General features: G+C 49.5%; 1 protein-coding gene across 1 annotated transcript in view; it reads left to right on the top strand.

Annotated features, from left to right (window-relative positions):
* Positions 1–25,088, top strand: part of NR2E1 (nuclear receptor subfamily 2 group E member 1) — a gene marked incomplete at its 5' end in the record, with an annotated part of 101,805 nt that extends 76,717 nt beyond the window's left edge. Inside the window, 8 exons of the mRNA XM_058566516.1 lie at positions 9,871–10,016; positions 13,402–13,489; positions 15,022–15,257; positions 16,531–16,677; positions 18,747–18,843; positions 19,231–19,380; positions 19,646–19,751; positions 23,637–25,088. Coding sequence (XP_058422499.1) covers positions 9,871–10,016; positions 13,402–13,489; positions 15,022–15,257; positions 16,531–16,677; positions 18,747–18,843; positions 19,231–19,380; positions 19,646–19,751; positions 23,637–23,799 — 1,133 coding nt within the window. The remainder of the gene's footprint in view (positions 1–9,870; positions 10,017–13,401; positions 13,490–15,021; positions 15,258–16,530; positions 16,678–18,746; positions 18,844–19,230; positions 19,381–19,645; positions 19,752–23,636) is intronic.
* Between the last annotated feature and the right edge of the window lie 638 nt (positions 25,089–25,726).

Below are 25,726 nucleotides of genomic sequence, written 5' to 3'. Positions count from 1 at the left end.
GCCCTGAAGGAGAGTATGAATAAATGCAGAGACACAATTTGTTATATGTTAAGGGAAAAAAGGAGCCTCTCCCACACAGCATTGTCTTATTGCTGTTGCTCTTAGCAGTGTTCATCTCCCCACTGGTGAGGAGTAACAGACAACTCTTAGCCAACACAGACCTGGAAAGTGTCAAGGAAAAACTGTGCAACTCAGCATCCATGGGTTCTAGAGCACCTGGGTCTCTTTTCTGGATTGTTCTTGGTGTTTCTTTTCTGAGTAGAGTTAGATAGGAGCCAGTTTGTAGAAAAGCACACAGCAGAATCAGGAGCAAGCCTGATGAGACTGTTTCATTCTGTCATTTAGCAAGCCCTCACTAAGCACCTGCTCCATTACCCACCTTCTGTGTCACTCACCATCGACTGGGAAAGCAACAACCAACCATAGGTTGAACTATGACTTGCTAGCAAATGAAAATCAACGTTCTCCTTCATGTAAACAAGGAAACAAATAAAAACTTGCATCAGAGTATCTTTTGGAGACTGAACATCAAACCTCAGTCAAGTTCAACTTGTAGGTTTTCCTAGCCATGTTTTGGGTCTCAGTATTTCTCAATCCTGATCATCAGTGAAATGAAGGGCATTTTAAAGGAATGACTCTAGAAGTAGAATGGCCTCTGAGAGGGGGTTGCTCCCTGGTTGGGGAAGGAGTCTCTATTCCACACCGACTTCATCAGCTCTGCTTGCTGATGAGAAAGCTTTTCCTTTCTCCTTTGCTGTTTTAATTTAGAAGAAGAGAGGGGACAGTTAATGGAGAAAATGGCACCGTTTTTAGAGAAGCTAGTGAATGGAGAGCTAAGGGTCAGACCCAGATAATCCAATGCTTGAGGGGTGCCCTGCACCCCTGCTTCTCTCGTACAATCCAGTTAACAAGGCTCTACTTCCCTTTTTAAATGGATGGGAAGAGGCATTAGCAGAAGAGTGAACTATAAGACAGGACAGTTTTCAGAGGCAGTAGAGTCCCTAAAACAAGGCCAGCTTTCCAGAGCATTCCCTGACAGCCTACCCCACTCCACACTGGTTTAGGATCCCGTGTATATTTTTCCAGACTTCCCTGGGTTTTAGTCCAATCCAAAGCACTTATCACCTTTCATGTGTCTGCTCTCCCTGCAGACTCCTTGAAAAAGGGCTCATGTCGTTAATCTCTGGCACGTAGTGGGTGATCAGTATTTGATGAATGGGGTGGATTAATGGATGGACAGAGACCTCTAGATTCCATGGTCCTTCTCATGGTCTTATTTCTTATATCCTGGACCAAAATGTAGACATCTTGTGATAAAAGATGCCTTCCCTGTGTTTTTGGCTTTGGTTTTGGTTGAGAGCTCCATACTCACAAGAGACTACAGAAGGAGTTAGGGGCTATGTTTCGACCTAGTCAGATGGCTTCAGAACCTCTGGGGTGTGGCTCCACCCACTCCCCAATCCAATGCTGTGAATTCATCCTTGAATTTAAGATCTTGTCTCTGTCAAAAGGTGTTTCTGAGATAGATGGCATTTGCCCCTGACCAGTCATTTCCCTTGGTGGACTCACAGGAAAAATCTTTGAAAGTTAAGGTTGAACAGGCCGTAGTTGTTTTGCATATAATGATCTGGAGCCCAGAAAGGTCTAGTCACTTGCGCAAGGTTACACAGCTAGTTGGGACAGAGCCTGAATCTCCACCTTCTGGCTTCCAGTGATTAGCCTTGCTGTGCCTCCAGCGGCTTCTGGGGAAATCTGCAGGTGACTTTCCTCCTTCATTTATTCACCCAACATTTATGCAGCACCTGCTGTGAATCAGGCCGCAAGCTGGAGCCTGTGGATAGAAAGATGAAAAGTAGGAGTCTCAGCCTTGTAGAGGCTTTCTTCTCTGACCGTTGCCCAAGAGCCCTAAGTTTCTACACCTTAGATCCGAGTTCCCTGTGGTCTGCAGCAGCTTCCAGTGAGCAGAAGCTGGCGGGCACTCCCACTCCAGGCTCCTCCTGGACCTGGTGGGCACCCGGCCCCAGCCCCTCCTGCCTACCCTGGATGTTGTTGCTGCTGTTGCCACCGAACCAATCATGCCAGAAAGTCATCATGATGATTCCAGAACTGCATTGTGATTTATGCAAAGCACGCTGATAATTACAGCCAGGCGCCCAGAACACAGGACGAACATGCTGCCGATGTGTGTGCGTGTTGTGCCTTTTGCCAGGGCTGGATGATGTGTGTGTGTGTGTGTTTCTATTCAGTGGACTTCTTGACACCTGCTTCATTAGGGACTGGTGACAGGAGAAAGAGGGAACATTCCCATTTTGATTTTGAGACAATTTGGTGAGCCTCGGGAGTATTTTCCAAAAGTTCTGGTGCCTACAAATGAGCCAGCAGGGCGAGAATATCGGGGAGTAGGGGCAGAGGCAGTTTGGACCCCTCGAGAGCTGTGGTCCTCCTACCTCCCAGCCCCCGAAACCACGAAGCGGCTTCTAGGTCTCCTCGCCGAAGACTCCTAGACTTTTTCCCGGGAGACAGGCTTGGGTCTGGTCTTCGTCACCAGCCCTCATCTTCGCCCGAGATAAATTACTTCGACTCTTGAAGTTCTTTGTCGTGAACCAAGCGTCCCTCTCTGCGTCCACATGATGGTGGTGGTGGTGGTCGTCGTCGTCGTGTTGGCGGTGGCAAATGCATTTCTGGAGGGAGCCAGAACCCCAGGCTCCAAAACCGAGCCTGGCACAGTAACTGCGTTTCTCAAACCCTGCCCGGAAATCACTTCCCTTTCTGGGCGCGGAGTTCGAGTTTGCACTACGTCGCGGGCGGGACTCGCTGCGCACGCTACGCGTCTGCTCAACTCGGCTGTCAAAATGTTGATTTCTTGTCCTGTCTCCTAAAAAGCCCCTCAGATTTATGGCTTCGTCCCACAATTCCCTAATCTCGCCCCAATTCGAAAAACCGAAGAGGGGTAACTTGGGAGATAGTCGTCCCACTTCTTGCCTTTTCTGGGTGTTCCCAGCCCCCAGCCCTGGTGGCTGCGCGGCACTAGAGAGGACGCGGGCTCTGAGTGTGTGGCGTGCATGGCCCCGGGCTCCAGGCGGAGCCAAGGCTGCAGGGGAAAGTTACAGTCACGTGCTGCGGCCGCCGACAGGAGCGCACAGCCTGCGCCCCTGAGACGCCGGGGCCGAGGAGCTGCTGCGCCCTCCGAGGGCTTGGGGAACGCAAGCCCTCACTTGCACACACTTACTCTGATCAAAAGCAGGAGCTGACACTCAGTCTGCAGAAAGTGGAGCCAGGGGTGGGCAGGCAGAATTGCAGAGTGCCGGCCTGGTTCTCCTCCCCCTAAACGCGCCGCGGAGGGCGGGAGAGCAGGAGGTGTGACCCTTGACCTCCGGCCGGGCCCACGCCCGGAGAAGAGGCTGGCAAGCTCTTGTTCGACAAGTTCAAGCTGCTGGGAGAGCTTAAATAAGAATTAATCTCTTAGAGATCGGGGATCACCGCTCCCTCGGCGTGCGCTCTCCCAGCGCGGCGCAGTTACCAGGGCGCGAGAGAGCACAGGAGTCGCGGAAAGGCGGGGGAAGGACGTACTGAGGCGGGGTGGGCTCTCCAGAATCCCTTGGCCCGGAGAAGGGGAGTCAGCGAAGCCCACCGGGTGTGAGCTGCAAGAGGGAAAGCTCTGCCCTCCAGCCGCTCCAGTGCAGATAATGGAGGCGACGGGAGCTTCGCTCCGCTCCGGACGGGCTTTGCTTTGGGAAGCGAGTGGCACCCTGCCGGCGGCTGGCGCCCAAGCGGACCGCGCGAAGGCCGCGGGAACGCGGAGCCACCGGCAGACCCCATCCCAGGCCCCAAGTCAGCACACAGCGTCCTCAGCTATAACTTTTTATAGATAGTTGCAAAAGGAATAATTACTCACCTCGGGCCAGATCCAAGTTTTACCCAACAGAAGGGGCACGGGAGCAAGAATGAACCAACTCATATAGCCATATCCGGCGCGCACAATCACACACAAACACACAGCTACCCAGTTTCTTCCACGAATCTGTCTGGCACTCTGGAGAGAAGGCGGAAAGCGTTTGGAGAAAGCTCCATCTCCCCTCCCCTTCCCCTTGCCAGGAAATATAATAATTCATTTTTATTGCAAGAGCAGCACCGTCCTCACCATCGCGCACGCACAGAACCACACTCCCATATTCACTCTGTAACTCGTCAGCTCGGAGAGCGCCTGCATTTTCTTTGGGAGCCGCTTGGAGGTTCATTAATATCATTAGCATTTAACCCCCTCCCTCTTCCCATCCCCTCCCCGCACATGGCTGACGTCAGACCCCGCCAGGAGTTGGGGGAAAAGCTAAGTGGGCCAGGGACGCCCTATTCCCCTCCCCGCGGCTGCCTGTCAGAGCGCTTCTGGAGATATTACAGGGGACCCAGCCCGCAGCGACAGGCACAAAGTCACGGGGTAATGAACTTCGGGGACCCCTTGCCGCTGCGTGCGCGGCTCTCCCCGGAAACCCGGACCTGGCCGCCTGTTCCCTCGGAAGACTTCCCAGCAATCTAGTTTTCCCACTCCGCGCTCGGGTTTGGGCAGCGCCGAGCCCATCTGCCTGAGACTGCGGGTGTGTTTTCCTTCTTTCCTTGCAAGACCAGCGGTCTGTAGAGATCTATCTACACTCTGCATGCCTAATGTAGAGGCAGAAATCGAAGACTGAGAGACTGGAATGGGGAAAGAGAGGGATCTCGCCCTTTTTGCTCCGTAGGAAGACCATTTTCGTGTCTCCATCTGTGTCCTTCAGTACCCCTCTCTTGCTGTCCTCCTCCCTTCTTCCTCGATCTGCCTGTCCATCTCTCCATTTGTCTGTCCATGCGTGTGTCCATATCAAGCAACATTCCCAGCAGCTGCGGTTTTGCAAGATCCGGGAGGAAACTTAAGGATGCTTAAATTGCCACTGTGGAACGAATTTTGAGCCCTTGGGGAGCAGCGCAGCGCGCGACCGATACCCACCTGTCCGGCCCGGGAGCCTCGCAGGCTGGAGGGAGGCTGGAGAGCGGCGGCGCCCGGCGGCGAGGCGGGCGCTGCCGGCCGGGACTCGGGCAGCGCCCACCAACCGCTCCGCCCCGGGACCGCCAGCATGAGCAAGCCGGCCGGATCAACAAGTGGGTACCTTTCGGGCCCCCGCGGGGCTCCGGCGCGCAGCCTGGGGCGGGCGAGCGGGGAGGCCTGGGAGGTCCTGCCCCGAGCTCTGAGGCTCCGAGCCCGGGAGAGGTACTCCAGCGGCTTGTGCGCTCTGGCCCAGCTCCTTGGAGACCGTGAGTCGGAGCGTTTCTTGGCGAGGGAAGAACAATTTCGTTACCTCTGGATTGCTTGATTCCCCCCTCTCTCTGGTACGGTGGGAAGGTGGCGACCCACGCAGCCCACCAGTCCGGGGAGTTGCCTCCACATAGCGGCCAGGTGCAGGGAGGAGGGGACGACGGGGGCGGGAACTAGGCCGCAGCTCCAGGCGGCAGCACAATAACACGCTCGCTCAAAACTCCGAGCTCCAACGTGCAAAAGCAACTCTGCGCAAAGCGGATTTGAATGGAATGCTTTGCACCCCGTTTCTAGCTATTTCAAATAATCCTGCAAACCGGGAAGCAGAAACAATTTAAAAGTCACATTTTCCTTAATCCTAAATCCGCGTAGGTCATAACTGGGGAATTTAAAGTATGGTGAACCGCTCTAGCAAAGAGAGGACCAAATCCCTAATCCCAAGGACTTTTCGAGCGGGAGCTCGGCAGAGGCAGAAGTGTGCGGCCTGTTCCCTTCGCGCGCTTCTCTCCTTCCTCAGACTTGCTTAGCCAGTGGCTCTCCCTCGGAACGCCAAGCCGAGGCTGATCTCTAACTTCCCCTAGACGCCGGAGTGCAGGGCTAAGTGTGTGCGAGGGCACCTGCGTGCGCCGTGCCTGTGGAACCCGAGAAAGTGCAGGCCCGAGCTGGAGTTGGGCGGGCGCGGCCGCAATGCTCAGATCTCCCCGGGCGTTTCAGTTCCCGCCTTCCGGTGGCCCGGAGCTCCCGCCTCCAGAGTCCAAGGCTGGGGGTGGCCGCTGTTGCCGCAGTCCCCACATCCCGAGTTCTCCCGCCGCCCTTGCTATTTTCTACAGCATTTCTGCTCCCGCCTGTAACATTTTTGGCGCTCTCTGCTTTCCGCAATCCCCCTCCCCTCACTGGCCCTCATTGTCCTGAGTCTTTGAAAGTTGGGAGAGTACGAGACACTTCTGAGGACTGATAATGAAGTCCCACTTAAGTGGGATGCAATTCCAGCACCCCCCCCCCCACACACACAAGTGCGTCGTGTTTTCACTTTGCCCGTTTGTTTTGGTTTGGGTGCTGACGTTTTAAAAATTAGAGTAAAATGAAAGTGGACAAAAAGAGAAAAGGAGAAATGTTTAGATCTAGGGCAGAGGGAAGAGAGAAGGAACCTGAGCCGCGGCCCGAATCGGAAGCGACTCCTGAGAAAAACTGGCGTTTGCAGTGAGCCTCGGGCCTACCCGGGCCCTCCCTGTTGGAATCTCTGGGCGGCGAGGCGGGCTTGTTTTTTGTGGCCTGTGTGTCCCGCGCGTGAGGATCCTTCCAGGAGGCACAGAAGGAACCCTTTCCTGTTGCCTTCCGAGCCTCCATTGCAAAAACCGAAGCCCGCGGGCTTCGGCAGGCCTCCTGGCTCGCTCGCCCTGTGCCAGGCCCTGGATTCCTTGCCTGGAAGAAGGGAGTCTCGGACTCTTGCGCCGGCTTGGGGTGCGTAGCCGCCCAGGTCGGGGGCGGGGGTGTTTGAAAAGTGAGGCCTGGGAGGCAAGGGAAGGGGCGGGCGCCCAGCTCGGGTCGCTGGCGGCCAGCGCCCGCCTGTTGCGGACGACGACGCAGGCGGGTCCTCGGCCCTTTTACCAAAAGAGGCCGAGTGACTCACTGGGGAAACTTTTGGCGCTTTCCAACTTCCCGAGAGTCGGAGTTTGGCCTCGGCAGCGTCGAGCCCGGCGCTGGTCCGGACGACTCTGCAGAGGGGTCTCAGGTCCGCGGGGCGGAGCCCCAGCCCGCGGCGCCGCTGCACCCAGGCCTTCTCCAGACCGGTGGCGGCAGCCTGGCCCGAAACCCGCGGCCCTCGGGCCCCGGGCGGCGAGGAGGTCGGCGCGCAGCGGGCGAGGTCAGGCCCGAGCCGGGCCGCGTGGTCTGCAACCCCCGCCCGGGTCGGCTTCGCCCGGCTGGAGAGCAGAGCGATGTCAGCCGGGAGCCCCGCCTGGGTGGTAACAAGACCCCGGCCAGTCACCCCTGCAGCCCAGACTAACTTCTTTCAACAGCCTCTGATGGTAATTACAGTAATCGAAGCTGCCATATATCTTTAGGCAATTATGACACACAAAAAGCCCCAAGGGGACCCCCTGGCGAGGGAAGTTAAGAACGGTTTTCCAGCCTGGGGAACTCCCGCTCGCCTCACGTCGGAGCTCGCTCGGCTTGCTAAATGAGAGGAGCTTTGCAACGGGGTCAACCAGCTTGTCTCGTGACCCCAAGTCACCTTAACGTGGCTGGGTGGTGGAGTCTGAGGCGCAGACCCGCTGTGCCCCGGGATGTTAGCGTCCCTCCCTCCCGTGCCCCGCCCCAGCAGGTCTGCCTATCTCTAATCGGCCCGGGAGCCGCGGCTCCGAGGTCTGCGCGGAGACAGGGCCAACCCGCAGCCCGGGCGGCCCCAGGAGGCGACGGTCGAGGGGCCCCTCCCGCGGGAGCCCGAGGAGGGTCACCCACCCCGCACTGGTCCTCCCTGCACTCCCTCGGGGTTCTGCAGAGGATGAGTGTCCCTAGCCTCCTGTCTGGATGGGAAGCGGGGGGAAAAAGAACTCTACTACTCCTCCTCCCGCGCGCTCGTCTTGGCATCATCAAAAGTGCCACGGGGAAGGGGAGGACAGCTGGGGCGACAGGATGGCTGGATCCCAAACATGGACCCCAGCTCAGCCAGAGGGTATGTTCCGCAGAGGAGGACGGTTGCAAAATATGGAAACCAAGTTTGTCGCCTCCCGAGTGAGTGCGGTGCAGCCGAGCTGGCGTTCCGGGCTGCTGGGAGACCGTGGGTTCCCTGGGGCGCAGTGACAGGCCCGAGGGGGTGAGGGACAAGACCCGCTGTGGCCTCGCCTGGCTCTTTCCAGCCCCTCCCTCCCCCCAGCACAACCTCTCCTCCCACCCTCCGGGAGAGGGGGCGCCGAGGAGATGGTCGCCGCCCCGCTTGCCTCCCCCGCCGGCCTTTGTCGCCATCCGAATTCCCATGCTACTCTTTTTGACGGGTCACTGGTGGCTCTATAGGCAGGTGCTATGGCGGGGTTGTAATTACCCCGGCCGAGCCTGGTGGTTACCCCCCTACCCCGGCCTCCCGCGCTTTCCCCCCACCCCCACCCCCCTTGCCGCTCCTCCAAGGCCGTGGCCCAGGGGGTGCGCCCGCCCGGACGCCTCGGAATCTACGAGCAAGTTTCCACTTCTGACGCCTCGAGGGCCCTCCCCACGCCGCGCCCTCGCCTCCCCTACTCCCCTCGCCCGGTCCTTCTCACCCCTGCCTCTCCTCACCCTGCTTAATCGCATCCCCAACCTGAGCGCTCCAGGGAGCAGCTGTCGAGTTTCACCCCAGCCGGAGGCCGCCTGGGCCCAGACTGGACGGCTTCAGACTGGTAGCACGGGAAAATTTAATGTTAAGAAGTGAGTTACTATTAACTGGTATTATTAACTACCATTATTATTATTATTAAAGTGTTAACACTTTAGTTAATACCCGCTTTGTTTGTGGGAAGAAGGATTTCTAAGTCCCTATAAACCGCTTCAGCCTGGTTGGACTCTTGAACCTTAGAGAAAAATAGTTCCCTCCCTACCGAATTTTCGAATATTACCCCCTTCCTAACATTCTTCCAGGGTCTGCGGCCACCCTGGACTTGGGGCATTCCAAGGAAAGTTCTCTTGAGCCAGGCGACTGTCGAGGCCAATGAAGGTGGAGGGCAATCTAGAGAAACCAGTCAGATCCTTAAAAAAAAAAAAAAGCCTCTGACAGCGGCGGAAAAACAGGAAGGAAGAGACCCAACAGGGTCCAGTGTGAGGAGGCAGGTCTCTAAGGAGGAAGAACTTGGGGAGCCGAGGGAGAGGGGGTCCTGCCCCGCCTAACCTGCCAGCGAATCGACAGACCTGCATCCCTCTCCTCTGGCTTGCCTAGCCCAGTGCTAGTTGCTTTGGGGAGAAAATATTTTTTTCCTAAAAGAAATAATTTCTCAAAAGAGATCCACCAAGCTTTTTTTTTTTTAAATAGGTAAAGCGAAAGTTGGGCAATTACCACTACCCTTATTATCATTAATAATCCTAGTATTAGCATTACAATAATAATCCTAATAATAACAACAGCCCGGCAGCTCAGAGAAAACTCGATTGCCTTCCAGCTGCCATCCCTGGTTCCAGCCGTGTTTGTTTTTCTTCTTTTCCCTTTTACATTTCAAGTTTGTCTCCTCGCGCGCTCACTAACAACTTTTTCTGTTAAATGTAAGAGCCGGGAGGGAGGCGGCCAAACTTTCCGCGGAGCAGAAAGGCAGCGGCGGGCTGTGCTGCCGCCCCGGCCTGCTGTAATCTTTTATTCCAAAGTGGGTCTCGGCGATTAGAGGAGACCCGAATACATGTAGCGGTGCATGAATAATGCTCATTGTAGGAAACTGACACTTGCTCAAGGAAAAAAAGTTTGGCTATAAAATCACTTCATTATTTGCTTTTACCGCAGCTTCGGTGCTAATCCCTTCAGAGGTCAGATTGCTTAGCATCTCTCTCTCTCTCTCCCCTTTCCTCCCTCTTCTCCGCCCTCTTCTCCGTCTCGCCCCTTCCCCCCTTCCCTGTCCTTCCTGCGATTTCAGGCCGCATTTTAGATATCCCCTGCAAAGTGTGTGGCGACCGCAGCTCGGGGAAACACTACGGAGTCTACGCCTGCGATGGCTGCTCGGGCTTTTTCAAACGGAGTATCCGAAGGAATAGGACGTATGTCTGCAAATCTGGAAACCAGGTACCTTCACCAGGGCTGCCTGCTCGGCTCCCCTCCGCTGCTGCCCCCTCCTTTGTTTGTGCCAAGGCCTCCTCCGAGTTTCCAAGCTGCAGAGAAGAGACCAGACCCTGACCTCTCCGTTCCTCTCCCCTCCTTCCTGCCTTAACTCTCAGAGGCCCTTCACTTGGGAAAGGCGGGAAGAGGTAAGGGATGACAGATGAGTTTGCAAAAGGAGGCCTGAATTCCTGGTGCTTCCCTCCCGCCCCCTCCCCCCCACCCCACCTTTTTAATCCTCTGACAGATTTTGACACTGGGAAAGGCCCACACCCAGTGGCTATAAAGCTGGCCCAGGGGACCTAAGGATGTTTAGAATCTAAACCACAAGTGAAGGCAGGAGAAAAGACTATGTTTGTTGCCTGCCCACCCCACCCCCAGCACCCAGGGTGAGCACCCTGACCACTGCGTGGGATGGCATAAGTGAAAGGCTCAGGGCATCCCTGTCAAGGCTGAGGCCCAAAGTGAGTGTTGGCCACTTGGAATAGAGAGGATGTGCTCTGTGAGGGGCTGTGCCCTTTCAACTTCGAGAAACAGGCTGCTCTGGAAGTGGCCAGTGGGGCTTCAGCACCCATGTGACTTTAGTTGGGCCTTGTCAGGAAAGGGCAGAGTGAGTAAGAAGAGAAGGCTCCCAACGAAGGACTAACTGGGACCCTCTCCAAGGTTCCCGTATCTTCTCTTTCTCTGCTCAGAAGATGGGCCTGGTTGGTTGTGTTTTGGTCTCAAGCAGGCAGAACTGTCTCAAAGGGAAAGAGGAGTCAGGGCATGGGCTGAATGTGAGCCAAAGCTTCCAGAAAGAGCGAGTAGAACCCCATGACTCAGTTTCCAGCTCGGTAATAGGCTTATTTCAACCTAGGAGATCAGCCTTTTTGTCCCCATACTTTGCCGCCTTCTTAGCCAGGCATATAGACCCTCAGCTCAGAGCCACCACCTTGACTCCCAAGAAGATCCTGGAAAGTGTATTAGTCAGAGGTCATCCTTTGGTAACCAAAATGGTTAAAACATTCTCACTATATATATATTCATATGTATATATATGAAATGTATATATATGATATGTGTATATACTTACACATATATTGTCTGGTACTAGTGAATTATTCCATCTTTTTCTGAAGCCATGTCTGCCCATATCAATTTCTGAAAGATTTGAATTATCAACAAAAACAAGAAGACATTTGCATTTGGATAAGTTATTTTGAACTCTCCAGTCCTGTTACCTGTTTAATTGGGTACACAGCTCTGTATCAATTTTTAGCTCCATCATAGGGACACAAAACATACACACACAGGACTGTAGCCCAATAGCTCCACAGGAATATAGGGATTAGGTGGGTCGTCAAAATTGGGCAGACTTCTACTTAAATTATCTTTTACTTTTATGCAATAGGGACACAACACATTAGACACACACAGGACTGTATCCCAAGAGCTCTACAAGAATATAGGGATTGCTGTGGGTCGTCAAATTTGAGCAGACTTCTACTTAAATTATCTTTTACTTTTATGCAATACACAGAATTGGGGAATCACAATCTCAGATGTTATGCTTGATATTTTCAAAGGGATTGGCTATCAATTCAAACATATTGATGTCAGTCCAAGTACTTGTAAAGGAGTGATGATAGACTCGTCAGGCTTGGTGGTCCACTCCTTGCAGAGAGAATAAGTGGACTGAGCTGAGGCGCTCATCTTTCTCTCAGGCTTCTGGTATTTACGCACACATCATCTGATTTGAAGACACTCAAGAACTAATGAAGGCTTCCATTTGGCATTAGCATGTTTATCAGAATACTAGGAGGATAACATTTGAGGATAGACATGTGATTGCATTTAATAACAAGTTCTTTAAACCTCTTTACATTGAGCTATTACACTGACTAGCAAAGATGTCCTGAAGAATTCACTTAGGAACCAAAAATTATTTCCTTTCTCTCTTTTCTTCTAAGATTAGGTAAATTATACTCCAATTTATTATTAACAGTAATGAGGACATTTAGAAATTGTTATGAACCTCTGCCATACCTTTATTTTAAATAAATCAACATATTTTAAATTAGAGAGGTGTGATCTCATAAAATTGTGTTCGAGTGTGCAATTTTTTCCTAAAGGATATTTCAAAACATGTGCTTACTACAAATTCAGAGTATATGAATTTTTGACATTTTGAAGCAAAAGAAAAGGAGCTTTATTTTATTCTCTGTTCCCACTACAAATGTAACAGTAGCAAGTCATATAAACATAGGAGAGCACCAAGCTTCTTATGTATTTTCTGTATATAAAATACATATGTAGATATGCTCTTTACGTATCTATGTATATGTTCCCTGAGTAATAATGCCTAACACTGAATGAATTCCATAAGAAACTTTCTCTGTAAATTTCCTCTTTTAATGGCCAATATTTTCCCAGAAAATTGCATTACATAAAACATTTATTTTCTCATGCATCTTAGATAAACATTTCTAAGGTAGCAACTACCTCTTTTTTTCTGTTATCAGGCTAATAGTCTCAGTCCATATTATCATTTTTTCACATAGTTCATCACACTGTCTTTCTGGTCATATTTACATAGTGGGCATTTCTAGATATTGCCCAGGCCCTGGGCTCTTCGCTTCCCACCCTAATCTCTGTAGACCTTACCCTGCTAACCTGACTGACTTCTGCCTCACCTTTCAGGAATGGCTGTGTTTCCATGAATCTGGGCTGAGGCTAGGCTTTAAGAGAACTCTTAACAGGCTGGTTGTAAGGATGATTTCAAGTATAAAGGCAAGAGTGAGGAAACGGGAGAGTAGAGAATAAATATCTGATAGATAAATGGGCTCGCCCAGAAAATGACAGAAAGAGGTAGACTCAACCTGAAAGCAGAAAGCATAGCTGGCGGGAGGGAGCGGCGGCCGGGATCCTGCAGGCAAGCCTGCGGGCAGCAGCTCTGAGGCCTCCTCCTCTGGGGCCGGGTCGCTGTCTTCGGTCCTGAAAAGTCTCGCCCCTGCTCCACCTCCTCCGCGCCTGGCGGAAGTTTCCCTCGTCGGCTTCTCCTGCCACCACTGCAGAGTCTGGCAGACCAGGCGCTCTGACCCTTCACCCGCTTGGAGAAGGACTTTTCCTCCTTGCCCGCTTTTCTAGGGTCAGGGGTTGGTCCTCTTGAAGTAGCCCCGGGAATCCTAGTCCTTTCTCTACCTGACCCTGCTGTTGCCCAAGGCCCTGGCTTTTCGCGGACCCAGGCTTGCCGCTCCGGGGTCGGTGGCGGGGTCCTTTCTTGCCTCCACGCCATTTTCCTCGACCCGGCGCCGGCTTCGCGTCCCCAGCCCAAAGGCCCTGGGGGCCGCTGACCGCCTGCGCTCTGTTCCAGGGAGGCTGCCCGGTGGACAAGACGCACAGAAACCAGTGCAGGGCGTGTAGGCTGAAGAAGTGTTTGGAAGTCAACATGAACAAAGATGGTAATCAGTACATCTTTTTATTCGTCTAATGTTGATTGAGTAGTAAGTAAATTATATGTACAGAAAATACACGACCCTCCTATGCATGTAAATCATCTCCCTAGCACTTCTTTCCAGATGCCGGGAATTGGCCTCGGATTTTCAGGCGTATCCTCCTCCTGGAACTCCCTAGGCAAGGTCCATGCCCACATAGCAGACAGCGCCGCCACGAAGGCAGCGTTGCTGGGGATCCCACTCTGCTGGGGACGCACGCGCGATACTTCCTGCCTCGCGGCCTAATTCCTCTTCTCGCCTCTCCTTGCAGCCCTTTTGGGGCCACCCCTAAGCCTGTTAGCCTCCCGCAGGATCTCGCAGTCTGGTTAGTCTGCCGGGGAGGCAATCATGGGGACTGGGAGAGGTGTCTTGGACGAGGGAGGGCGGAGCCGCAAACGCCGGGAATTTCGAGCCCTCATTTGCAAATTCATCAAGGTTCAAAAATCAGGACGGCCATTGCGGAGACCTGGGCTTTTTCAGGGCCCTCTCTCGGTTCTACAGAAAGGGGCTGGAGAGCCAGGGTGACGCCTGTGGGTGCAGCGGACACCCAGCTCCCAGAAGGCTCTTAAACGTGCAGCAGGAACTAGGACGTCGGGATGCTCGTTGGGCGTAGAGCGCAGTCCCAGTGCGTGCCGCGTGGTGGCCTGGCGAGGGCGCCCCAGGCCGGGGCGGGGCGGGGGTAGTGGCCGGGAGGGAGGAATGGGGCCTCAGGACAGGGTGCAGAGGGGGCTTTGCCGTGGCGGCGGCCGGGGCCAGATGGCAGCTCCAGGAGGCAGCGCGCCCACTGGGGAGAGCTCCTTCCTCTGCGGCGCAAGAAGCAGAAGGGAGCGTCCAACCTGTTGAACTTGTGTATTGACAAGTTGTCAAGCTCGGCGAGCGGAAGATTGCCCTGAATTAATTTGTTTGTTTAAACTGTTGGTGGTAATTGTCACATCTCCCCTGCCTTCCTCTAGCACACTCTGAGACGGGATCTCCCTCGTCCCATCCCCCAGCGTCTTCTGGGCTCGGGTCTTTTTCTCCCGGGGCCCTCGGAGGCCAAACGACATTTCCGCGGGGCGGGGGGTGGAGATGGGGGGAGTCGTCCTTGGGCGGAGCGGGAAAGTCTGTGCGGAGACCTGGTGCCTAACTGTGCTCAATGCTCCCTCTCCCCTTGGTTGCGGACGAGGATACCCAACTACTCCCTCCCACAGGGTCTCGGTTTCCTTGCGACCTCCCCTGGGTGGGGAGGAGCCCTGAATGGACAGAGAACTCATCTAGTCTTGCTTGAGGCTTGGTCATTGTCGTGACCTCTCCTCGGCCTCAGCTTCCTAATGCCTATAATGTAAGAGTTAGAAGATCTCAGAGCGCCCTCTGCCCCCACATTCTCTCTCCCTCCCTCTCTTCACCTCTCGGGTGACCTTGTCTGTCCAGATGTGGCGTTTGGCCCGCGAGCGCGGGCAGCGGCTGAGTGTCGCCGAGTCTCTGATCCCAGGCGTGCGTGCATCTGTCTGTCTCTGCAGCCGTGCAGCACGAGCGGGGGCCTCGGACGTCCACCATCCGCAAGCAGGTGGCCCTCTACTTCCGTGGACACAAGGAGGAGAACGGGGCGGCCGCGCACTTCCCCTCCGCCGCGCTGCCGCCGCCCGCCTTCTTCACCGCCGTCACGCAGCTCGAGCCGCACGGCCTGGAGCTGGCCGCCGTGTCCGCCACCCCCGAGCGGCAGACCCTTGTGAGCCTGGCTCAGCCCACGCCCAAGGTCAGTGGCCTTGCCGGGCCTAAGGAGGTCGTGCCGAGCCGAGGACGGAGAGGGGTGCACCCGCTCCTTCTGAGTTGGTGTGGGGTCAAGCAAAAAATGGAGAGACCTCGCAGGGTGCTCGGCCGGGCTCTGCAGGCAGCTCTACGGCTGCTCAAACTTTAGTATGCAGTAAAGTCACTCTCTGAGCTGGCTACAAATTTGATCTCCCGGGCCCATCTCCCAGAGAGTCCCTTTCAGCAAGTCTGAGGTGGGGCCCAGGAACCTGCACCTTTAGAAAACCCAGATGCGAAGCCTTGTCTGAACTGAGAGGGCAGCGCAGGAGTTCCTGGAGGCCAGAAGAGCAGACGTTTGTTTTTAGAAGAAAGGGGTTGCCTACACCTGGCAGAAGAGTCCCTGAGATGCAGGGATCTACTTTCTTGGGCAAAGCTATGGGTCCCTAATGCAAGAGAGAAATGTGGAGCTCACTCTGCCTTTCCCACTCTCCCCTCCCTCTCTTCTGAGATACATGGACTTACACCAAGATTGAGCCTCTACTAGAAGGGCCATAGCCAGAACCACCTCAAAAGGCTGCCACCTAGGCACTACCCTCCAGGCTTCCAGCTGGTACCTACCCAAAACCCCCACTCCAGGATGAGATGGGCTCCTGGCCTCCCCCAGGGGAGGGCCAGCTGCAGCCCCAGGCTGCAGGGAAGCCAAACACCTGGGCACATGCACACGCACAATATTTAATATTGCTTTCTTACCCTTGATGTGTATAATAAGCTTGGGAAAGTAGTGTTATGAATATGTTGTCAGTTATGAATGGGAATGCTCTGTGAATGATTAAGATGTCTAATTGAAATATTTCCATAATATACTCATCCTTTCTAAAAATACTCATGTGCATATTTGTGTTTGGGATGCCTATTAATTTATACTTTTTTCACATCTATTTTTATTTACACAAATGCAAGCAGCTCTTGTCTCAATTGGGAGACAGGCCTGGCACTTGGCTCAGCCTGAGGAAAATTTGCTGCAGGAGATAGACAAGCCAGATGCCCCTCTGGAAGGAACAAGCCTCCAAAGAGTGGAAATGGCCTCTCCAACAATTATTATGTCCCAAGCTCTGCAGATATAGCTGTTTGCTTTTTATCCCCCTATGGCAACTGCCCATTCAAGCAGAACGTCCAAATTCCTATCTCCTTCTCTGTTCTAATTAGAAAATTTAAAAGTTGGCTCTTCTGGCAAAGCTGTGGTTTCCTCACTCTCTGGTGTCTCTCTCTTCCCTGCCCAGTACCCCCATGAAGTGAATGGGACTCCGATGTATCTCTATGAAGTGGCCACAGAGTCAGTGTGTGAATCAGCTGCCAGGCTTCTGTTTATGAGCATCAAGTGGGCTAAGAGTGTGCCAGCTTTCTCCACGCTGTCTTTGCAAGACCAGGTATGGCCAAGAGGGCCCTGAGGTCCTGAGGGAGGAGGTTGAGAAAGAAGCAATAGTAGTCAGCCTTATGAAACTGAAGGTTACCCAGATAAATTGCCAAGGCCAGGCATCTGTTCTTAACAGCAATGAGGAAACCATTTTTACTAGCTTCTTTCTGTGGGTTCAAAATATCTAGCTATGGAATCCTTAGTAAGAAATGTAATTATATCAGTAAATTTGGATCTGGTCTATGAAAAACAAACATACAAGAACATTATGTTTTGTTTTTTAGTTTAATTGAAACATTGAATTTAATCACAACTTTTTAAGTCTTAATGACTTTTAAAATTGTTAATAAAACAATGTTTTCTTAACAACATTGGAACTGAGAGAAATAAAAGGTGATGAGAGTATTCTCCTGTAAGATTTTTGGAACTAGTCTCATTATTTTATATTCACAGCTTTATACTTTCCGTTGTAATGCTCAGTTTTGGCCACTGATTTATCAGCATTCAGGATTAAAGGGTGCATTGCACACCTCCTGCAAGCTAAGGTCTCCCTTGATTCTTTAAGTGCTTTCAGAGACTTTGTAAACAAATAGGCATAGTGCATAATTCTGTGGTTGTAAATGACATTCAGAGGGAGAAAAAGTATGTGCTGCTAAAAATTGCATCGTACTAAAACCCAGATGTGTTGTTGTTAGGAATATCAGAAATGGCCTCTGCCAGAATTTTTCTAACCTTAAGGGAAAGAAAGAAAGTGAAGTGTTCACAACCATCAGCTGCCACCAGTACATTCACGGAAATTAATGACACATTTCCCAAAAGGCTAATACGTGGTTCTAAAAGCAAAGGATTTATTTCTTTAATTCATTTTATACCTAATTAAAGCATAATAGTGCCCTTTAATATGAAGTACGTTTCCTACAGAGAGACCTGGCAATGTGCTCAAAACATTTAATCTTCTAGCTGGGATGTTCTTTTTTTCATGGCCTGGATTTTCAGACAAGGCCAGAATTAGATATTGATTACCTTCCATTTTTAAAGTATTATTTTCTGTACTTAATGCAATAAAACTAAAAATAAAGCATTTTGAAAATTAAAACTTTTGGTCTAATTATAATTTTGGTTACAAGCCTTCACAAATCGGCTCTTAGCTCCCAAAAGGAAATCCTTTCACATAAATCATCCAGAATTAGCTGGTTTTTGAGCGATTTTTCAAAACAGATTTTTAAAGATGGCTGGGTTCTATCTTTGACTAGGTTCACTGACTGACTCTAACCGTTTGCTCTGTGTGTGTGGTGTATGTGTAAATTGGCTATTTTTTCTCAAAACAAGTATTTGTGGACTCTTTAACCCAAACAAAATTTACTTACCATCTGCCACGTAGCCCTTTGGTGGAAACCCTTCAACAACACACAAACTGCGGTGACATGGAATCCAGCATATTAATTTGGAAAAGGAGCCAGATTTTCGTTTTAAATATTCAGTAGCACATTTTATTAGAATGAAAATGACAAGCACCTTGATGCTGTCCACTTATGAGTCTCAGAAAAATCAGGCAGTGAGACGAGGTAAACTCAGCAAAACCCGATTAACATAATTACACCCTGATTTCCCTGCATGCCTCTTGGGAATTAGTGATCTCTTTCCCAGCCCAGCCCCCTCAACCCTCCAGGAAGATGGGGGCCCAGATCTGCCTGCTTAGTCTAGAATCCTCAACCCTGATAAAATCAGCATTTTGTATGAGGGGAATTCACCTGCTGAGCTGCTGGTGGCATTTCATAGAGCCAGGGTCTCAGAAGAAGTTTCTACGTGGTTAGGAACAAATGGATGTAAGGACAAGAAGGATAGACCCTTTTCCAAGGGAAGCAAAGTTTGGGGGATTGGAGTGGCTGACTCTCAAATGCATAGGCACCTTTTCAAAAAGGAAAATATGGGAAAATAAAGGAAAGTTAAAATATTCATAGGAAAAATTACCAAGACAGGCATTTAAAACACTTTTTAAAATAATGGAAATTTACATATTGAAATTGTTTATAAATTTATAAATTACACACTATATTATATTATACATCTATTGTATGACAGCTGATGCTTTTGGAAGATGCTTGGAGAGAACTGTTTGTTCTAGGAATAGCACAATGGGCCATTCCGGTTGATGCTAACACTCTACTGGCTGTATCTGGTAAGAATTGCACAATTTAATGACTTTGTTGTAGAAATTACCATAAAAATACATTACTGAAAAAAGAACAACATGTAAAGAATAACAAATTCCTGCTGAACAATAGAGTATACCTGTCATTTATAAATCTATATTTAAATGCAAATAATGTTGTTTTGTTGTATTCATGACTGCTTGCATTGTTATTTAAATGCAAATTACTGTGTTTGTTATCATCCAAGAGAAGATTTTATATTAACTTTCATACAATATAGCCAGTTTACATGGAATCAGATATCTTAGAGTGACAATTGAATAGATATTAATATGCAGGATTTTGTCAAAAATCAATATTAAATCATGAAAATGCCTTCATAGTAGAGCATTTATTCCATATTTTTATTCTAGGCATGAATGGTGACAACACAGATTCCCAGAAGCTGAACAAGATTATATCTGAAATACAGGCTTTACAAGAGGTGGTGGCCCGGTTTAGACAACTCCGGTTAGACGCTACTGAGTTTGCCTGTCTGAAATGCATCGTCACTTTCAAAGCTGGTAAGAAGGCACAACCCCGTCTCTCCTCCTCCTCCAGTTCTGCCACCTCGCTGAGTCAGCCCCTCAAAGCCCAGACCGACCCTTGTAAAAAGAGGTGATGGTTTTCAAGGGAGCTGATGCTCTCAGTGTGGTGAGCTGAGGGCCCCATTCGCGACAGTTGTGGGGACCTGCGTGTTCTCCTGCTGGCCGTCCACTTGCAGAGAGGTGCTTTCTCCGTCTGCATTTCCTGTGCTGCCTGTCACAGTTTCCTGGTCTTCGTTTCTAGTTCCTACACACAGTGGTTCTGAACTGAGAAGTTTCCGGAATGCTGCCGCCATCGCAGCTCTTCAAGATGAGGCTCAGCTAACTCTCAACAGCTACATCCATACCAGGTGACTTCTGTTTGCCTTGAACGTGTACTTAAGAAAATTGCTTCCACTGTGAATGTGTGAGCAGGGGGTAATAAGCCAGTTCAAACATTGTGACTAATTACTTGTTGCCAGCCAGTTAATTTAGTAAGAGTCTATGTCCTCACCTATCTCTTGGGGTGGGTGAGAGGAGTGAACCAAATTAGATTATTGGAGTGAGACGTTGCCAGACAGACACCTTACAGCTGTCCTGGCTGAACAAGTTGATCTGTCAAAATAGTTGAACACGTTTGGGTGAATGGACCCAGATATGGGAAAGGCAAAAAATGAAGGCTGAAGTGTTATGGTTGATGTAGTAGAGAGTGGTCTCATTATCCTTTAAAAAAGGCAGGTGTCTTCCTTTGGATGCCAATCCCAAAGAGAAGGACCAAAGAACTTTCTAAAGAGGCCATCTTTCCCCCATCATAATTGCTGCTTGGCTTTGCTGATTGGTATCTGTTGAGTGACTGAGTCATAGACCCCACCAGGTTACTTCTGGCCAAGCAGTGCCCACTGGCAGAGGCTGTTCTTGGCCATTTGTAGAAACTCTCAGCTGCTGGGGCTCTAGCAATGCTCCTCCTGGACCACCAATGGGCAAGTCCACCAGGAGGTACAGGCTTTCCGGTTCCATTTTCAGATGAAAAAAGGCAAGGCTTCTCAAGAGCAGTGGCTCCTCCCTAGCTTCTAAGTTAGGACTGTGCTAGATCTGAGGTTAGAACAGAGTTGCTATTCTTTTTATTCTCTAGATTGATCTTGAAGGGAAGCCCATGGAAGCCTGTCTCTGTCATCTCAACATGGAAGTAACTAGATCAAATGAGTAGAGGTGGTTAATGCCTCCCTCACCTAAGGGGTCAGAGAAACCCCAAGTCAGCTATATTCATTTGGGGTGATACCACTTCTGCTGGGATCTCCTTATTCTACTATAAATCCTGTTTTGAATGCTAATGAATAAAACTGTTCCTTGTCCATGGAATATCACTGAAACTGTGTTAAGTGATAGTGCCTGTGTATATGTTTTTACAAATTACAGTGCCATGGTTTTTTAATTTAAAATCCACGTTAAATTTCAGAATGTATATAGTAAGCACTTATATTGTTCAAAATTATGAAATGGAGCAGTACATAATTTGGGCACTTTTTCCCTACTAAAAACTAACTTGGGTATCATAACTGATCTCTGACATTTAGCGTCTTTAAGGTAGAAAGAACATCACCCCAAGAAGAATATGATATCCAGTTACTGATTCAGTCAAGCCTTTACTGAGTACCCGCTCCTGGTGAGCATTGGGGGACCCCAGAAAGAACAGTACATTGCCCCTTATCATTGCACGAAGCAGGCAGAAGTGTTACTCCAGTTCAGACCAGAGGAGAGAGAAAAGCCAAGTGGGGAGGGGAAGAGACAGAGTCTAGCTGGAGGGGGTGAGGGAAAATCTGGACAGGCTGATGGATGGAGGAGACAGCATGTGAGCTGGTCCTCGACTGGGAGGATTGCAGCAGGGGAGGAGGGGTGCGACGAGAGCCAGTAGAGGGGCTGGTAGAGGTGCTGTGGGAGGTTCGGGAGAGGTGAGTGGGGAGAGTCAGAGAGCCTCGCCTGCCAGGAGCTGCTTATAGGGCGACCAGAGAGAGTGAAACCACAGATTAACACACGTCTATTTTAGAGAAACGGCAAGTATACCACTTCCCCCCACCCTCAAAACAAGGAAATTATTCTTGGAAGGAACACATTTGCTTTGACATGGAATTTTTATGTCATGATATCAGGTACGGCTATAATTTAATATTAATATCTAAAATCTACATGTGACAAAACTGACTATGCCTTATTCCTTAGCTCCTTCAAATCAGTGAACATTCTCCTCTAGTGCTTTCTTGTCTAGAAAAATAAAATCTGAAATTGAAATGAAAAGCTAACATTGCCAACTGAGCTAATTGTACATTAATTGTTAAAATTGCAAACTGAGCCAATTGTTACAGCTCTGTAAGCTATTTCTCTTATTCTCTAGGACATGAGGAGAAGGCTAGGAATCGGCGTGTCACACAAACTATATGTTATAACTAAACATCGAATATTCAGAACTGTGGCAGATCCAGAACACTTACACCTGAAGAGAAAACTTCCAGTTATTTATGCTGATGGATAAAGTCAGGGGCATAGATATTCTAAAAAATAATTTTGAGCAGTCAGAGACTCTCTCTCTGTTTCCCTCTCTCTCTCTCTCTCTCACACACACACACACATGCACACACACACACACAAATATTGTTATTGTCTCTGGGTAGTACAGTACTCCACATATGATAGACAATTAGTTCTTCTTGACTGGCTAACCAGCCCCTTCCTAACTAGAGAATAAAAGAAGTGGGTGAGTAGGTGAGTGGATAATCTACTCACAGAAAATCAAGAGTTAATTGTCTATGGATTCTCCAAAATCCATCCTTCCTGAAAGTATTTCCCACAGTGGTTTCTCACCATGGGAAACTTCCAGCATGTTGGGTGGATGCTGCAGACATGGTGGAGGCTTGTCTAGACAGCCACTGCCTCCCTCCACTACAGTGTTCTCTCTCCTCTGCCTGACTCTGGGAAGGGAAACAGAGCTGCTGAAGAGAATAACTGGCCACGATGAAAGGGAGGCATGGGTCTTGGGATAACTTTCCAGGAAATGTAGCAGATACTTTCATCAAGGAGAGCAAGTGGTAGGATTTGGGTGTTTTTTATAATGTAGATAAGCTGCACCGTTTCCATACCACATTATTAAATGTGGTCTGGTGGCCCCTGTCCGTGGGTGGTCAGGAAACTGGGCAGCAAAAGAGCGAAATGAGGTCCTCAGAAGCCCAGAAGGAATTATCAGCCCAGGATCAGGTAGAAGAGAGGGCCTCTTGTGTGCCCAAAGCTGAGAGACAGGCATGAAAACTGCTCCCCTGGACTCTATCTGCAGGGTGGAGCTAACAGGCAGTTCAACTCCATGTTCAGCTACCCAACTCCCGTGAAGGAATTTTGATATCTGTCAGTTTCTGGCACCTTGTGGCCATGGGTTGAATCTGGCTTAGTCACAGGTAAGTATCCTGGAGCTCAGTCTTTTAGGTGGTTAGTTTCAGTGGAGGGAGCCCTCCTTGTGGAAGGTGTTGATACCTGATTCCAAGCTACTGATTGAAGAAGCATCAGGGCTGCCGTGAGGGGATGGTTTATAGGCATCTAAAGGCAGCAGAAAATGGAACTGGCATATCTGAGCACAGATGTATGTTGGACATCAAGAGAGGAAATTGTTAAGCAATTTCTCACATCTTTAATTATATGTCAATTTCATTGACATGAAAGTTGGGTGGCACTGCCACCCAACAGAACTTAGTCTTTAATTTGCAGCGTAATAAGGATGGAATTATTCCTGAGAGTGACTAAGTATAACGCCTGAATAATAATTTGGAGAATTGCTCAGAAAAGGAATCCATTTTATTTGAGGGAAATAGCCTGGTGGAGGAGCCTTGAGACTCAGAAAATGTAGATGCTGTCGCTAGCTTTGTCATCAATACCGTGGGTGTTTTCTACCCTGGAAACCTTAAGTTTATTATTTGACCTAAACTTAGTACCATGTTTCTTAAAATTATTTTTTCTCCAAACACAGTGCAACCCCTTTGCCAATGTAGGGACAGTCACCATGTGATTTTGGCTGCGTCACTTATGTTCTCCGTGCCTCGATTAGTCTACATGCAAAACAGAGACGGTAGTGCCTGTCTAGGACTCTATTGCAAGGAGAGTATGTTATTAAAGAGGCCCAATCAGGAGTTATGCTGAAGATGGTGTGTGTTCCAGTATAAGATATTAATTCCCATCAGTAACGGATCTTATTGCTTTCACGGCTTCTCCTATTCCAGATATCCCACTCAACCGTGTCGCTTTGGAAAACTCCTGTTGCTTTTGCCAGCTTTACGTTCTATTAGTCCATCAACCATAGAAGAAGTGTTTTTCAAAAAAACCATCGGCAACGTGCCAATTACAAGACTGCTTTCAGATATGTACAAATCCAGTGATATCTAAGCTCTCAATGTCCCCACTTTTCAAGATGGGACAGTCTCTGATGAACTTCTACCCATGGAGAATAAGCCTCAACTAACAAACCCTTCGGGAAGCATAAACCTGGGAATGTGTAGCCTTCAGGAAAAAATGTCAATTGACACAGAACTGTTCCAGTAGCTTTGACCTGCTGCCTCACCCAGGGTAGGGCAGCCCGGAAGGAAAGGGGGCATCACAGGACCCCTGAGCAGAGCACTCGCTGCTGCCACGCCCTGGGAGGGGGGCTGAATCGGGGGTTGCCACAGGCCTGCCATTCTGCCTCTTCCTGGAAGACCGGGCTGAACTATCAAAAGCTGAAACATAAGTAGAACTTTCTTTTCCTTTTTAGCATACAAAGTTGGGTAACCAAATATAGCTCTCTGTGTATAACACCATACAGCAGCCTTCAGAACTATCTTACGTTGGAGAATTTATTTTAAAAATAATGGTTAGGTCTTAAATCAAAAGTTTTATCAAAAGTTCCCCTTCTATTGTAATACATCATGAAGTGGCCTTCAAAACTGAGTTAATAAGTGAAAGGTAGCTGATGCCATGAGATTTGCTTTTTCTCTCTCTTTTTTCTTTCCTTCCTCTTTTGTTCTTCTTCTTTTTAATACCATAGGCCAGGCAACCTTGTCAAAGGAATTGGTGGACGAAAACGAGATTCTTACCAGGACTTCAGGTTGGCTATCATCTCAAAAATAGAAGAGCTTTACTAAAAGAACACAAGTCAAGGGAGGATGAATAAAAACAGCAAAACCAAATAAAGTGGAGATGAATGATGGAGTGAGGCGGATTGCTGTCCCGTTAACATAGTGCTGAAACCAAAGGCAATGGGGGTCCACACTCGTGTTTCAGTGAGTCACACCAGACAGTAAGTGAACACAGACGTAATGCCAGAAGGAACTTCAAGGAGATGGACGCTAAAGGTTTCTTGATTGATCCATTGCTAACAGCCTGAGACTCTTCAATGCCTTTCAGAAAACCGGTTTCTAGTAAAGCCTTGAATGCGTGCACGAGCACGCACGCACACACACCCATACACACACATCGTCCTATACTATAAGCTGCTCCTTTGGTATGAATCTATACTTATGAAACTGTAGAAACAAACATTTTAAAATAGCTGCTGTACTTTTCACATTTTGATTTATTAGGTACTAGCCCTGAGGAAAAATATCCAGCACTTGGACTATCATAGGATGAGTCAAACTTTTCTTGTACAAAGTGAATTAACTGATTTGTGAAGTTAAAAGGTTGTACTCATTGTATTTACGAAGAATAAAAATATATTGAATTTAAATGAACTCTGCCTGATTTCTTAGCCTCCCTCCCTGGCTGGGTCTCACCCACCAGATCCAAGGTGGTGGCAGCCACTGGTGTAAAAACTGAAGCTCTGAGCACTCCAGTCTGAAGAACTGAACCACAAAGGCAATTTCCTTTTTACAGTGAATCCCGTTTGTAAAATGATGAATAAAGAAATAAAACATAAGATTCCGTTCTTGCAGCTCTCAAATGAAATTGCATCTGTTAGAAAAATTGCTGTGTGAGAAAGAAAGAGGCCGATTAACAGAGTCTTCATTCACTCCCTCTTCTGTTTCTAACTCCCTTGCCAACATTTCAGTCCTGACCAGGAACTTGAAATCATTCAATGATCAAAAAGATAAAGTGTGAAGAACTATATTGGTGAGTAGATGTGGAAGGAGCAGTAGAAAGTGCGTTCAGATGTTCCCAGCAAATCTCGGGGCACCGGCCCCACAGCCAGAGGCCAGTGGTGGAAGTTAGAGGTGCCCGAGGCCATGGGCACCGTGGGCTTCTCCTGGGCAGCAGCTCCAGCAAGAGTCTGGAGCAGAAGCACTGACAACTCTTGGCTAAACTGGCCTTGCAGATTGCATGTGTGGAAGATGAGTCA

The sequence above is a fragment of the Diceros bicornis genome, chromosome 23 (assembly GCF_020826845.1).
Source record: "Diceros bicornis minor isolate mBicDic1 chromosome 23, mDicBic1.mat.cur, whole genome shotgun sequence".
In the NCBI taxonomy this organism is placed as follows: domain Eukaryota; kingdom Metazoa; phylum Chordata; class Mammalia; order Perissodactyla; family Rhinocerotidae; genus Diceros; species Diceros bicornis.
Note: the sequence above shows the minus strand (reverse complement) of the source record. Positions and strands in the feature narration are given on the sequence as shown.